We start from the raw sequence: 16,779 nt of genomic DNA, 5'->3' as shown, positions 1-16,779 counted from the left end.
GCTGTCTGCTACAGTGCGCGTTGTTCTCCTTCGAGCGCTTGCCATGGTGTTTTAGAACTGCTTTTCCAGGCAATGCTGTCTAGGCTATCTAGTTTTAACTACTGTATTAGAGAGCAAATGCAGCTCCTGCGGCAGCATAGCGGACTGCATGAAAAGCTTGCGCGATTCAGGGAAACACCCAGCGGATAGAGCACCTTTTGGGGTATGTCCAGTTTCACAACACACATTTATCATGGGAGTTTTACAAAGATTGCTTCAAAATGACATAGCATACTCTGTCGCATTCTTCTTCAAAGTGCTCGCCAACTGTTAACAGCCGCCTTCATGAGTACTCTGTGAAAAGAGAAAAATATTTCTGAAAGTTTTGCTTACATGTTTCAAAGAGCCATGTTTCCGTTCATACTCCCAGCCAGGAATCACCCTCAACACGTGCTGAACGTGATGTTTTAAAGATACATCACCTTCAAAATGAAGCTTCATGTTATCAGAACCTGTTCAAGGATGCACATGGTTGTTCTTCGCGAAGGGGCAACATCATAGGTGCACTGCAAAATCGGAAAACTGCTTTGAAAGCTTTTGCTTGCATATATACCTATGGGCGCTAAGACTACTCCCCCCAAGTTTTCCCCCAGTCGTTCCAGGCGGCAACAGCTGTGCCGCCGCATCTTGATACCTCACAGATCACTGTTGGTCTATACGCTACCACGTCGAGCCAGTGCCTCCTCTCTGATCGGCTGGTGCTGCACAAAGAGCAGAGAACTGTTCATCTGGGCATGCCACCTCCTTTTTCTCTGGTGTCTGTGCATGGCTTCCTCGCTCTTTGCTATACTCCGTTTCATACATCAGGTGCAATGCTGTGAAAGGTACAGAAGTAGTCCGCACGGAAAAATAAAGGGAGGCGCGTCACTCCGCACTTGTTCTGTGGCCAAGTGGTCTAAGGCACGAGAAAGCGACAGCGTGTTGTCAGCAATAAGAGCACATTTAATCAAGCTCTTGACAAATGTGTCATGAGGTAAGCCTGCAGGCAAAGCATTTACTATGTTTCGCTCACCGCAAGGAATGCACTACTTTTTGGTCGCAGATGCAGGCAGTGCAAACAAGTACTCTAGCTTTGACAATGTTGCTCCTGATGTATGAAATGGAGTATAGGTGTAGCGGCGATTTCGGCCAGATAGGAACAGGTTCCCATAAATGCGGCCGAGTCTGGCTGAGTCAGCCAGATATCTGGTGCGACCAGACTCTGTTCTCTACCGTTGGGCTCATGTTAACAAGGCTACTGCAACGTTGAGGTGAAAACAACTAACACATGATTAAATCTCACAGGTACAAAAATAATGTGGAATCTGTTTACAGCACATACATGATATGCAGTTTGGCTAAGTGAAAAAATATCCATAACTGGTTTGGAAATTATAGTAAGGCATGTTATGACCGGACCTGCGAGGCAGAATGAGACGCCATGCGCCGTTCGAGCCGTTCACACAACGCAGTGAGCGCTCGTTGGCGTCACAGCATTCGTCACTTAATGTGCCACGTCAAACGTACTTCAATGTGAACTAGCCATCGGAGCGCACAATGGAAGATTCCATCACGTGTTGTGCACATGGCCAGCCTGCCAGCTTAGGGACTCCATAGAAATTTATGGGATTTGGCCGCCGATATAAAAGGCACGCGGGTGGACTCGTGTGGTATGCGATGTGTGGGCTCTGTACGTGTCCTTCCCTACTGTTGTTCAGACGCGCCTCGGCACTCTCTTACATCTGTAAATATGTATATAATGTACATATAAAAGTCTGTTCTTAACACAAGCCTTAAGGAGCGTTACTTCCACATCGAAGCGTGGGCCTCGTCCTCAGCATCCCTCGAGCCAAATCAGGCATCAAAAAGGCTACTTAAACTCTTATACCCATTCGCTTCCTAAGATGGCGGTTCATCAACATCACTTTAAACACACAACAGATGGTGCCACATGCCTGGCTGCCAATTTTCACATAGTAAATTTATTTTGACCATGGAAAGCTGGGGTGTACTAGAGAGAGCAAAGGCCCGCACAAAGAAGGCCGAGTACGCTAAATTTAGAGAGAGAAACAATACAGTGAAATCTCGTTGGCACGATTCCGCTTAATGCTTTTTCGGCATAACACTTTTTTCATTCCCAGCCGGCGTCCTATAGAGGTAATGCATTTTCGTACGGCTAACACAATTATATTTTCACATGGGTTTGGATAATGCGATCGCGGAAACGTCTGAAAATCTCACGTGGTTTCGATTTTCGTGCCAAGGGGCAGTGAAGGAGTCCTAGCGGGATCCGACAGTAGCTGCAATAGTCATAGCTCTCGAAGCACTCGTGGCTGATTATCAACGTTTCCCATGACCTTGGATAGATTTGCTTCAATGATGATGATGACACAAGAGCCAATTTTTTGCAAACAAGCTCTGACCCCCCCCTCACACCCCCAACACAAGAGAACCGCTACTCAAAACATAGCGTCAATCGAAACCCCAGGTACAGTCGGACTGAAGAGGCAGCGACGCGCGCTTTGTATGTTAGAGTCCGGCCGTGCCCCAGCACAGCGCCCGCAGCAGTGTGGCGGCCTCTGGGAGTAGTGTTTGCAGGCTTGCACACCAAACTTTTTAGCGCTATCTATCCTAGGACATAGTAGCCGCATTAAAATCCACGACCAAGAAGCAGTGATTGGCGTATGCGTTGACGATGCGGTGTAGGCTTTGTCGGCTTTGTGCTTGCCATTTCTCGTTGCCATATTTGGTTTTTCCTTACACTTGTTCATGCTTGTCGGTTCTTCTGGTTTGGTGACGCGTTTCAACCGTGCGTTTCACCACGTCTAGGAAGTGAAAAGCGTTATTGCTGAAAGAAAAACTCGACATCCTTTCAAAAGTCGACGAAAATCCGCAGAAGAAACGCATGGACTGGGCAAGTGAACTTTGCTTGCCTGTCTTCACATTGAACACTATCGTCGTTAAGTGAGAGGAAATTTGGACGAACATACAAATCTTTGGCATCGGCGTGTAACAAACAAGGGGCGCCTAGCATGGGAAGATGGAAGAGATCCTACTGGCATGCTTCAGAGAAGTAAGGGCAAAGGACGTGAACGTGGACAGGGCTGCTGTTTGCGAGAAAGCAGAGGAGACTGGGCTCTCATTGGTCATCGACGATTTCAAAGCTTCGGGCAAGTGGCTCCACCGTTTCAAAACATAGCATGGCCTGTTGTATAAGATCGTTAATGGCGAAGCGAAGTCTGCCAACCGAGATCAGGTTTCCAACTGGCTTTCAACTCTGCCGGCAGTGATTTCGCAGTACCAGCCAAGGGATGTATTCAACACAGATGAAGCTAGATTGGTCAACAACCTTCATCCCGAGAAAACTCTCAGCATGAAAGGTGAGACATGTCAAGGAGGAAAGAAAAAAGCAAAGAAAGCGCCACCGTATTGTTGTGCTGCAACGCTGACGGGAATCAAAAGCATTAAGCTCATTAGAGAGTTCTGGAAGCCGCGCTGCTTCTCGCGTAACCCACGCCTTCCTGTCGTTTACAAAGCAGATAGGAAGGCATGGATGACCCGAGACTTTTTCAGAGTTCCTCATTCTTTTACATGCCAGGATGCGTGCCAAGAACCGTAAAATTCCTCTCTTTCACGACAATTGTGCCGCGCACCCTGTTGATACTTCGTGGCTGCAAAACGTGAAGGTAACCTTCCTGCCACCCAACTGCACCAATCACTTGCAGCCCCTAGAAGTAGGCATCCTAAAAGATGTCAAATTTCACTTCAGGAGCTTGTTGATCTGATGCATTCTGGCCAAGATAGACCACAAAGATGCCAGATTGAAGGCAGAGCTTCTTAATACCATCCACTTTCCGGCGATGCCATGGGATCGCATCAAACCAGAAACCTTCGCCAACTGCTTAAAGAACTGCGGCTTTTTTCGTGCTTCTAGCAATATGGTGGAAAATGAAGATGACGGCGCAGAGATTGACATCCCGGACTGGGGTGACCTCAACGTCGACGTGTCTCCGGAAAAGTTTGTATCGGCGAATGACCAACTGGCGACATGCGAATTATTCACTGCCCAAGACATAGCAGATGTTACCACTGAAGAGGAGAGCAACGACGACGATGACAACCAAGACGCCAGAGATTACAGTGGTGATCGTCGGACATTAACTACTGAAGGTGCACTCGAAGCTTTGGACGTGCTTCGTGGCTTTGTCGCACGTGCGGAGTGCAGTGATGAAACTGCTACTCGTTTCTATGAGTTCCAAAAAATCTTGGTGCAGGACATCGAAAAACAAAAAACACAGCGCAAAGTCACGGATTATTTCAAAGTACTTTAAAATAAAAGCAAGTTCCGTGCCGAGTATGTATTATTCGCGATCTTTTGGAGCCTGTTTTTGGATAATACGATTTTCGTACACAGTTGAACCCCTCAAGAACGAAATTCTCGCGGCAAAGAAAAATTCTAGCGCCCCTGGCAAACTTCCATAGAGTTCAATGCATTTGTCCCCTCTCAACAGCGAAGAGTTTTTAAAAAGCAGTCCCGCATAAACGAAAGTTCGAGGTGGTGATGTGCAACACACCACATCAGCCAGTTGGGAACAGAGAAGTGGCAAAACTGCAGCAGCACACTCATCCGAAAAGTCGGGGCCGTTCATTTCTGCCAACAAGCACCGGCGTGTCCATTGCTGTTTAATTTCTGTCGGTTTGGTAATGATGATAGCAACGAGATGATAGCAACGAGCACTCTGGAGCAATTAAGCGGTGGTTTAGCACGCTGGAGCATGTAGCTTTTTAGTTTCCAAATCTCTTAGGTTGGCAAACAACACAAGAAAAGTTTCCGTGCAATGCAAAAAGGCACTACACCATTAAGATTGTAATTCTTGGCACATTGTCCGGCCTAGGTGAGATGTCTTCAGTTCTAAGTTTTACGCTGTATAATTGAAGAGGAGACACCTTTGTTAAATAAGTCGTTCGATGTTTAGTTGTACAGCCCATACATACACTGCCTATAAATTTGAGCACAGTAGCTCAAATGTGCTGATGTGCTGATGTGTGGCTCTTCACATTTCTTCACTAAGCTTAAAAGCTTTATTACATCTCCTCTACATCAAAATGAATCTGTTTTTCATTTATGTCAGCCAGTTCAGTCACGCTTTCTAGCACACTTGTGCTTGCCTTGCTCAAAAGCAATTAATCAGACTCGGCCAGGCCAGTTTTGATCGGCCCCTAAGCTGGCTGAAGCATCGTCGACATTTCTGCCTGTAGTGAACACAAAGCCAGCACTAACCCTGCACGATGTATACAACTCCATTTTTTAAGCAAATGGCAGACTGCCGGGGTCAACGTGTTACACAACTGAAATGAATGGAAAAGTGCAAACGCAGCAACACCAGACAGCTGTGCCCATTTATAACAGGCACTGGCCTGGAACGAATGAGATTAACACAGCAGTTACAATGTGCATTGTGGCTATGGCATTGAGTTGGATTGACTGAAAGTGCCCGGACATGCTGCTTGCTTGACGCGCTGCCAAGGTCTGCGCTGCGGACGGCGCCAAAACTGAGGAACCAGCTACAAATGGCTAAAGGCTGAAAAAAAAAAAAGTAAATTCTGACCGAAAAAAGTGGGAGGCGGGTTCATTATGTCAGTGAGTTCATTACGTGAGTAAATATGTTACAATTATCGGTTATAACACTGATATTTCCATGGCACTTGACTGTAGAAGCCAAGATATTGGTATGCTTCAAATAGAGCTCCACCCCCATTTTTGATGCCAATGAGAGCCATATCGCCTGGAATAATTGCAGCTCTAGTGAAAGGTTGTCAGAAGATAAAATCCCACTGAAATATGAACATAACAAAGTCCAATGTTGCCCAATGGTTGGCCTCTTCTCAAATCTGGCGCTTGTCGCCTGGAGGTGTCTTCATAGCCTAGGTATTTAGAGAGAGTGAGCACTCCCAAAAAACTAGTCATAAAACGCTGAGAGTTTCAGAATTGAAACTGTGAGCTCATTCCGTGTTAATGAAGTTCTTCAAGAACCACATCATCCCCACCACAGTCACTGCTCACGCACCCCTCCACTTGTGCTGCATCCGGTGCTGTCCTTAACCACCTAGTAAGGCTACTGACATGCACACACACTGCTCACAAGTTTCTGCTTTCAGACTTGGCACTCTAGTACAGCAGTCAGTTATTCGTCCCATACTGTGAAAAAGCTTTTATCACACTCTGTTGCATACCTGGAGCGAACCACCTTTACACGTCCGACCCACATTTGAAAACACTTCATGCTTCAATAGGGCAGAGTCATCATCCTCCTCTTTATCAGTGGAATTGAGGGGAGTCCTCTGCAATACACCATAAAAGTTGGTTAAGAACACTGTAAGCAGAACAGCAAACACAGCAAATAAGCTCTTGAGAAGTTATCGATACCGTCGTCTTGTAGCGACAGCTACATTACGGTAGCATTTCAAGCCTTCAGCGTGGTGGCGCACAACCCTGTGGTGGCGGCACCACCCTGTGGCTGCGCCGCCACACTGTCACGTAATGCGGAGCAGCTGCCGGCAGCGCGCCGCCGTGGCTGATCATGTGGTTGGTCACGTGACCAAGTTCCACTCTGCCAGCTGTAGCTATCGCGTCACACCAGGTTTAACCAGAGCTAAACCACTGTCAATTTTTTGTGTAGGATGTAGGTTATGAGGAATGTCATGTCGAGTCCAGATAAATTCTGACCTACTGACTTACTTCAGCATGCATAGAAAGCGCACTGCACACAGGCATTTTTGTACTCCGGACTCAAAATGTGACTGGCAATGCCAAAACTAGGTGCTGTGACCTCACGTTCAGTAGCAGAACTATTCACACTGGCATGCAAAGGCACACATTAGTAAGCATGTGTGCGATTATTTATGCCACTCACACTTACTTCCGACCTCATTCATCTTTCAACCAGGCAAGTCAGTCTAGCATGCACTCTTATCTTGTTTGCATTTCGCAGTTGTGCCAGTGATAATTGGACAAGTGAAAGCTATTTAAGGGGAGAGCTTGGTCCTGAAAAAAATTTTTTACTGAGGTAGACACAATTATGAGATCTTCAGGGAACTTGTATTTTTGCATGCCAATTATAAATATGTCACTGAATTTCATGTAAAACAATTCTTAGACCCCTTATCCTGTTATGCAAGTTTTTTGTGAAGAGCTTTCAAGAAAGTTTTCTGCAGAGAGAACTTGCTAAACTACATGCCATTGGATTCCTTGACATCAGGATATGCAATAAGGGTAAAATTATCATCCTGCCTATCATAAAACTTGAGTTATAGGGTATTGAAGCTGCCACTTCAGATACAAACTTTTCTTTGCATTTTTGAAACGGCAACTTCGACACCCTATAACTCAACTTTTATGATAGGCAGAAAGACAATTTTACTCCTATTGCATTCCTTTATGTCACAAGAGCCCGTTACATACATACATTTCAGCAAATTTTCTTAAAACGTCTTCACAAAATACTCAAGGAAAGTACTCAACAAATTGTAGTACCTGAAATTAAATAACACATTTAGAGTCAGCACACAAAAAGACATGTTCCCTGAAGATTTAACAGCTGTGAGAGCTTTAATAAAAAAAAATTTTAATTAAAAGCAAATCTACACTGCGCACGGTCAGGGATCTATCAACAGGAGCAATTTGAAAAGTTGGAGTGCCTTGCTAGAACAGCTGGTCACATGATATGAGACTCCTACCCAGTTGGCTGTCGACCTTTACTGCTGTGTGCAGACAGCGCACAGACAAAAAACAGTGCATCTGCTGATACACTCTGTGGCAACGTACACTACGCTACCTCTGTCGCTGCATGAGGCCAGGAATGACAGATGACACCGTCAAAAGCCCAAGAGATCAGACGCACATGAATTTCCTTCAACGCGACTTTGATGCCCAACTAGTCGGATATCTCATAAGATGGCTTTGTTGAAGCGGACACCAAAATCACAGACACGAGCACAAACGAAGCTATTCTATGCAAAGCATCAGCATTCCCCGACCGCCAGTAATAAGGTAGCCAAAATGCCGCCAGCTACCGTGAACACTTCACATGCAATTAGTTATTTGTTATAATGAGTTCCTAAAGCAGACTGTTATTAGCAAAGGTCTTGGTGAGGAGAACATGACTTTGCAGAGCCTGGAAAGCACCGAGGTAGGGTCAGCTTTGAAGAAGGTGCACAAAACTCACTTTTTCAAGAAATAAATGCCACTTTTGTCACTTAGTTTTCTTGGCTGTAATATGGTAAGTCCATTTACTATGAACTTGGGGTACAATGAACACTGTTCGGTTCACCGTCAGGTTTGTAGTGACCCGCGCGGCTGGCAGTGCACGTGATGCCGAAAAGGACGAAGTGTCCTCAGCACACACTGGAAAGAACGCTCGGGACCTTGGCCAGGGCCGGACGCCGCTGACATTGCTCCGCTGCTGCCTCCTCTCCGGCAGTCCTCAATAAATGTGGCCGCGGTCACCTTCCTGGGCGACCTCCACATTGCGAGGTAGGCGAGTCAGCGCAGCAGGTCGGACGGAAGAATATCACAGAGAACTGCGTGTTTGAACAACTGGATGGTGATGCCGTTCAGGTACAGCGCAGCTTCGAACTGAGCGAACCAACCTCCGACGCCCCGAGGTCGGAATGCCGGAAGCAGCGGGTCGAAGGGTGGGTCCTGCCAGCCCGCCATCCAGGAATGCAGCTGCGGGAGAAGGTGGGCTCGATGGGTCACCACAATGTGAAGGTCGCCCAGGAAGGCAACCGTGGCCACATTTATTGAGGGCTGCAGGAGAGGAGGCAGCAGCGAAGCGGCAGCGGGGGCGTCCGGCCCTGGCCAAGGTCCCGAGCGTTCTTTCCGGCGCGTGCTGGGAACACTTCGTCCTTTCTGGCATCACACGCAATGCCAGCCACGCGGGTCACTACAGGTTCGTTATAAGTGGGCTTGAGAGTATTGCCATAGGACGACATGCGGCATTTGTCAGTACCACTGTCTCACAGTGCCAAAATGACTAGCTAGTTAGTTCAGTCCTTCAGATTTTGTCTGAATACTCAGGCGTCAAAAGAGTCACCGAGATTAATTAAAAAAGTTCATATCACAGAAGTCTTTTTATTACTATCGTCACTTTTCTCCAATAAGATACGACGGACCCCACATCAGGCCAGTGTTTTAAAATGTCAACGCACACATCATTAAAAGATGGTTTATGGTTTGGTTTATAGGGTCTTAACGTCTCAATGTGACTCGGACTATGAGGGACGCTGCAGTAAAATAAAGGGCACTGAAAAATCTAACCACCCGGGGTTCTTTAATGTGCACTGACATCGCCCAGTAAACGGGCCTCCAGAAGTTCGCCTCCATCGAAGCTGAGCTGCCGCAGCTGGGATCAAACCCACATCTTTTGGCTCAGCAGCCGAGCACCATAATCACTGAGTCAGCATGGCGACGTCACTAAAAGATGGTGCAAAAAGGCAGCTACATTTTCATGGTCACATCCACATGAAAATTAAAAAATCCACTCCGAGTGCTTGTGTTGGACAGGTCGCTCCAATATGAATATGAACATTCAGTGATTATACCACAATTTTGTGTGACAAGCACACTTTTTCTTGTTTCCAAACTAGTTTTCCTCCTGGCGTATTATAACTAAACGGCATTTTCAACTTCAGTAAAGCAATAACCAAAAACATTTGTCTTTTTGTGCACATTGGTTATTCCCTTCCACACTGGAGGGACCCGCGCTTACTATGAAAGCTGCAACAACGAATTCCACAAACCTGTTTCAAGGAGGCAACAAAATGAAAGCAGTCCTCCAGGTGCATTCTGTGGATGCAATAGCAAACATCCAGGTGCTGGTACTTGGTTGCAAGCTGCTGTAGCTCTTCTATATGCTTCAAGTCCGACTGTTGCAGTCTGATCTAGAACATTTTGTACCCAACAGTTACTCCCGCATGCACTTCCTTTGTTTGGTTGCAAATCGCAGCACAGGTTTTAGCCACTTACTCGGCAACTAACAAAGGCCTACCCTTTGCGAACAAAAAAAAAAAAATCGAAAATCCGTTGCTACTGGGTGATCTCAGAAATCTACCCAGACTAGCAAAAAATATACATGTGCACAAATAGGAACAGCAACTGGACAAATAAAGTGATCAAGCAAACAACAGATAAAAAAAGCAAAAAGAGGCAAAATACAAGCAAACAATGCAAGAATGATTGCAAGAAAAATTTTTTTCAGCTTCACTCTGAGAACCTAGCGAGCTTTTTTGGAGGTACCAAACTTTTTAATGTTTTTCCTGACCACTTCAGGCAAAATACACTGATCACAAAAGAGGGAGAAAAACTTACTGGTTGACGGCAAGAGATGAGATTGGATGAACCATTGACAGCAAGAAACCTATTTACTAAAACTGTACACTATTTATGCAACTGTAAATGCTGAATTGAAAAGATTTACTGTTTTACAGAGCTTACTTTTTCCTGAAAGACCAACTTCAAGCTGTCACTTACGAAGCAACTGCTGCTTTTTACCTTCCAGCTCATTAAAGGGACACTGAGGACTACTACCATGTTTTTAACCTATAAGTCACACATCCCTGTAAATGGCAGTAAGTCGTATCGGTATGAAAGACACACCTGCTCATTTGCCAAACGTTATAAAAACGCCAAACAAAAAGCAACGACAACATACGCTAGTGGCAGCTGCCATGCGCAGATCACTCTCGAACTCTGGCCTGCATGCCTCCTTCACATCGTCTGCCCTTTTTGTTGGCCTCATCGACCAGAGCACTCCTGCAGCATTGTGTCAGTCCCATATAATTTTGTCGCTCATGTCGAACTAACATCCATGCTGCGAAATTCCCATGCTTCAGCGAATGTTCACTGGCACGCCACGCGAATTTAGTATATTGCTCCTTCGCCTCACAGGTAGCATTACGCTACACAAGGACAACGTATGACGCGTGCAAAGCCAAGCAGATGTGACATCGAAATCGAAACTATTGAAAATATGGCTGAACTGTATGGAGTGGCAGCGCCGCCACCACATTCAGTCCAGTTGTAGCAAGATTGTAATTCTACCAATAAGATAATATAAAAGTAGCTCCATTTGTGGTTCTTTTATGCATCCATTTACTCTTCAGCAGGCATAGCATAAGATGGAATGCAGTGGCAATCGCTTTTTCCATATATAAGCAGCACCGTTGTATAAGACACACCAACAAGAGGCGGTGCCCTGCTCTTTGAAGCTAGATAAGGGAATGCGCAGCTATAAAAAGAAATATAACCAAGACGATGACACATGTGCAGCATGTGATAAATCTGTAGAAACAGTTGAACACTTTATACTTGAATTTGATGGTATTCGTTTGGATGTCCATGCGGGCACAGTCACACTCTCTGGGGTCCTAGGGTTTAAAGATATCAATTGTCATGTGAATGAATCTGCACTGGAAGCTAGCAAAAAGCGACTGGAAAATTGGTGGCTCAAAAGCAGAGGCGACATAAGGTTTGAAGTGCAAGATTAAAAATATATTAAAGAAAATGTTGAAGCTATAGAACAATTTATATCACCGTTAAAGAAATATAAAGAGAAAAAGCCAGGCATGGTGGCTACAGCCACCCACCCCATTTCAAAGGGGATAGTCCTGTCTTCCATCCATCCATATGTCTAGCAGGTGTCATGGAGTCACTGCTTAAAAACAGTAGCGCAATGATGCAATTGCAACTAAAAACAACAGCTGAAGGCCTCACAAAGTCTCACACCCCACAGGTACACGTACAAGAAAAAATATAAAGCGCACTCAGAACAACGAACAAGGAAGACCAAACAACACAAGCGCTTACTCACAATTGGGCGTTTATTCAAAAAACGCAGAAAAAGAGAAAAACCGCAAACAAAAAAGCCTTCACGCAGGCGTGTCAAGATAAGAAAACTCCTTTTCATGCAGAACCACCATGGGGTCGGCAACACAAGTATGCTCATTCTTACGGATGTGATAGGCATCTGAAACCTCTCTAGTTAGCTGATTAGGGTGTCGAAACAAGAGTTTGGTTTGATCAAGCAAAGGCTCTCTTTTTCTGCATTTTTTGAATAAACACCAAGTTCCGAGTAAGCACTTGTGTTGTTTGGTCTTCCTGGGCTGTTGTCCTGAGTGCGCTTTATATTTTTTCCATTATGCTATACCAACTAGCTCAAATGTTGATTTTGATACATGTACACATTCAATAAGCGTAATAAAGCATCAATGCATTCTTTTTACAATGCAAGAGCCTTGTGTGTTAAAAAAAAATACATTATTTTGAAAATGCCTGTTGTGGCGCTCAGCTTTTTTTGTGTGTCAGCAGTTTTTGAAATATTCACTTGGAAATTATTTGAAGGAAATTACTATTTGTTTCAAACCAAAAAACCACTGTTCACACATGCCTAGCAAAGACACTAATTACATTGAAAACAGGTTTTTGTAAGCTAGAAAGCATTGTATATTAAACATAAGTGTCACCGCCGCTGGCCGTTTTTGCAAGCAAGCTGCAATGCGTCAAGGTACCGAACTTACTCGCGTAATGGACCCACTTGCATACTCAATCCACTTCACAATTTTGTCTTTGAGAATTTACTTTTAGTACTCAGCAATTTCATCAGTCTTTGTCTAAAACCTCCTTGACCTTGAAACAACCTAGGTGGGCCACCTAGGTCATGTGAACGTCATCACAACCAACCCATCCGATTGTAAGCCAACTGCCCATCGTGGCAGTTCAATTGACTGGTCACAAGAGGTTGCTCGGGAAGAACAAGCGGGGTCTTGCAAGCCCCACCGGTGGCGGCAGCTGCCATCACAGGGCAGTGGCACAGCTTAACCATTGCATCACACTGCCAGGAGTGATATGAGGTCCCAGCAATCTATGAATGTAAAGAATGACCAATTCTGCGTATATGGGTATTGCCACATTAACGCTACAGCATCATGCACTTAAGGCGGAGCTTATGTCCCTTCCAGTTATAGTGAACTAGCTAAAGCCCCCAGTCACCGATTTCGCCCACCTCTGTCTGAAGCCTGCTTGACCTTGAAAACCGAGCCTCGAACCCAAACTGAAGTGAAAACTGAAGTGAAAATCGAAGTGAGCACACCTAACACACTTTAGCCTAGCCACTCATTTTTTGTTTATTTTTTAGAGTTAGCTTTCCTTAACGTGTTCCTAATTTTTACACCATCCGCAGTGCCGACCTCAGCAACATGCCGATAACACCACGGCGTGCTTATCTTTTGGCGAGAGCTCCTGTAAGAGTGGCGCGCTTGGTGAATTTGGCAGAGCACCATGACACTGTGCACTCTTCACACGGGTACCAGCGGCAATGGCTTGCCTGGCAGGCTGCTGTTCGCCCAGCTACGCCAGCATACGCTTAGAGAGTCAGCGAGTGCTCGAGCATCACTGAAATGCTATGGAGGAAAAAGGATCTTAAGACCTTTAAGTGGTTTGGCCAGCTAACCCATCTCACACCACAGCGAACGCTTCAATATTCGCATTACACACTTGCAACTGTCCTGCCAGTTTCTTCAACCAAACCACCCGTAAAAAACGTTTGCCTGACCTTCAGGGTTGGTGTTCTGCATGCTTCCTTTATCTCACAGCAACTGGCCGGCGCCAGCGACTATCAAAAAATCGTCGGATCATGCAGTGATACACCAAACACTGTCCCAAGCAAACAACGTACGAACACGGCTAACCACGTGCTTTTGTCAGATGGATGGATGGGTGGAAGGGGCAGGCATAAATAAAACAACTCTCGCAAAAAAAAAAATCTGTTGAAACATTTTCCCCCCGTATATTGAACCTTCGCCCAAGATTGATGTCAACTTTTCTGGAAAGACAATGGGTTCATAACGTGAGTGGACACTGTAGTTTTTAGCGTGCGGACCCCTAAGGCTTGGCTACCTCGCCATTTCCTTTCAAATGGTGATCACAGGGACCTCTTTGGTGACAAATCTGAACTGAGCCGGGGAAAAAAAAATGTTCCAATTGTCTCAGCAATCAATGAATATTTTTCTGCCAGAAATAGCATCATCATAGCAAGAATGAGCTATGGAATTGATTTTTATTAAGAACCAAAAATTGAATAGAGCTTTCCTCAGTGTCCCTTTATTCAGGATGGCTACCTTATTTTACTCCTTAGCATATGATGTTCATTAAGAATGGAAAAGTGAAAACTAATTCTGTTCACTACTGGTTCCGACTTTTTACATGGAAAATAGTTTTGTATGCAACTGATCTTGATCAGCACCAGGACGACCCTAGTAAGGAGTGCAGCAATCAGCATAAGCTATTATAAACAGTGCTTGCTTCGTGGACAAGAAAAAAAGACATAAAATCAATCCTGGTGAACACGTCATGCCTTATAACTGCATGAAGCAAAAAGGTCATGCCAATGTGCACAACCGTGCGCTGAGCACTTGCTGTACTGATACAGTTCACTGCAGATCATCATGTTAATTTCAGTAGTTTTCCTTGACTTGGCCAAATTTTCTGATGTTATCCCTGACAATTCCCCAATTTCTCCAGCTGCATAAAACTTCCCTGACAATTCCAGGCTTCCAAGGTCACTAGGCACCCTGTTACTGTACCTACAGTAAGGCACAAATCATGACAAAAGTAGCAGGTGCCCTTTCTAAGAAGGTACACCAACCAATTGTATTGAAGGAGAATGAAGAAGGAACTCCATCCATGAGCACTCCACACCTGCTCATGGTGCGCCCGCCTTCGGAATTAGTTCCAAAGACACTGTGCAACCAACGACTGGTGCAGTTTACCACATCTAAAAGTTCACATGTAGCACACAAAACATCTCCAAAAGGCGTTCACAACTGTTCTTCGGTGTGCGCCAACCTGAATCACTGGTGAAAGGCATGAACATCACTCAGTGAATGTCCACAGTCTCCTGATGGCAGCAACAAGGTGGACCAGACACTATTGCGATCAATGCTGCTTAACATGCAGAGAAAACTGCATCCAACACACAATGTGCACAAAAGTGATGGCAGCTTTGCATCTCATTCCAGCCTTGGTTGAGTGAATGGCAAAAACATCATCCAAAGAAATACTTCCAACAATGTTTGAAAAGATCTTTAAAAAATACAAAAAGTGTGTCCGGCTTTGCTATTGTAAAGAAGACGACGAGCATATGCGCGAGCTGCATGGTCATCGCCTGGCCCAAGCTCTCGGCTGGGCTAGCTGACCCGCTGTTGGCCCTGCTCCCGTTAGGAAGATTCTCAGAATAAACCCCACCTTACACTATTTATATGGGTGTTTATATTTTATGCCCAGATGTCAAGACAGTAAGTGTTGCAGCAACACCGAGTGCCCCTGGTGGCCTAGGCAATAAACAAAATCTGCTGCTGCTGATGAGCGTAGCTGCAGCGGTTGCTTTAAAGAAGCAATTAGAATAAAAAATTGTCAGAGCTCACCCAATGACAGAATTCCCCATTTTAATTTTAAGATACTCACTTCAGCCACCTCAAGCAAGGCAGCGGGTGATAAGCCTCAACAACTGCTTCACCTTTGAGCAGTACTGTGTAGCTGCGTCGCTGCTCCTTTGAACTTTCGGTCCTTTGGTGAAAAGAGGTGCCTTTGCTGGAAAAGCCTTTGAGGAATGCCGTGTGGCAGGGGTATAAGCATAGCGGTGGACACTTAACCATGATGTCAGGAAACTATGTAAATACAATTGGTTGGAGGGCATTTTTCCAGTGGTACGTGCAACTTTGCTCCAGTGTTCTATCGGATTAGAGCACCGGGTATATTCTGCAATCATTATTCAAGTAATACAGTATATGTATGACACATTTGTGGGTTCTTTTTATGGAAGTCAGGAAAGCCTTATACAGAACATTCTCACTGAAACTATACATGACAATGACTGAATATCCAAATACTCCTATATATAAACGGCAGCATCGGTCTATTCTATATACATGATGTCCTTCGTATACCGCAGAGAATCTTACCCTCGATACAGACATTTTCTGGTGTGAAACTTATAATGGGCTAGCAGCGCAACAATGAGCCAGTATAGCAACCAACCTTAATTTTGGGGGTGTGCGGTTGCATGACGTACACTGCGTACAGCATGTACTGTGCAAAAACCTTTTCTTGGTAATCAGAGACAGGATTCCACAACTTCAATATGGACCTCGTTATCTCCTCAAAAAACTGCATAAGAAGCACAGAAACAGTTAGGCACAGAAACACAATTAAAAAAGTGGGATGCATCAAGCCACAAAGCAAGACAATGAGAAATGAGCACCTGTGAAACAATGTTAGAAGCAATCATGTTAGCCCCCATCACATCCACAGTGCACATCTAAAGCTATTATGTACAGGTGCACACAAAAGTAAACTGAGCATGCTAATGCGTTCTAACAATTTTCAAGCACAGCCTAATTGAAATTGCCTGTTATCGTAATGCATGATTATAGTTGAAGTTTGTTCGCTTTCTCATGGACAAACAATATTTCTTCATTTCTAGTAGGGAAGGCGTAACTACACTTAGAATGGAATAACGTGCTCTATTTACCAACGTTTGCATCTCTACCACATACATCATGAACTCATCCTCAGCAAGCCTAGGGTTGGTACCATTCTGCAGACTCATCTAGTCTTTTGAACATACTAATTAAGGCGCACACCAGAAGACCTTCCTGGTGCATTTTCGGGATGTTAAAATTGCCATTCCAAACACAAAGCTTTAG

General features: G+C 44.9%; 1 protein-coding gene across 3 annotated transcripts in view; it reads right to left on the bottom strand.

Moving 5' to 3' along the window:
- The window catches only part of LOC144120927 (snRNA-activating protein complex subunit 1-like), a 45,113-nt gene that overhangs the window by 21,779 nt on the left and 6,555 nt on the right, over positions 1-16,779 (bottom strand). Inside the window, exons 3-5 of one of the 3 annotated variants that reach the window (XM_077653746.1) lie at positions 16,112-16,240; positions 9,820-9,960; positions 6,253-6,360 (exon numbers count right to left, since the gene is read on the bottom strand). In XM_077653746.1, the coding sequence (XP_077509872.1) occupies positions 6,253-6,360; positions 9,820-9,960; positions 16,112-16,240 (378 nt within the window). Of the gene's footprint in view, positions 1-6,252; positions 6,361-9,819; positions 9,961-10,730; positions 12,147-16,111; positions 16,241-16,779 lie in introns of those variants that run through there. The other 2 variants (XM_077653748.1, XM_077653747.1) reach the window with 2 other exon arrangements.

The sequence above is a fragment of the Amblyomma americanum genome, chromosome 2 (assembly GCF_052857255.1).
Source record: "Amblyomma americanum isolate KBUSLIRL-KWMA chromosome 2, ASM5285725v1, whole genome shotgun sequence".
Lineage (NCBI taxonomy): Eukaryota > Metazoa > Arthropoda > Arachnida > Ixodida > Ixodidae > Amblyomma > Amblyomma americanum.
The sequence above is the reverse complement of the archived record's forward strand: the minus strand, read 5'-3'. Positions and strand labels throughout refer to the sequence as shown.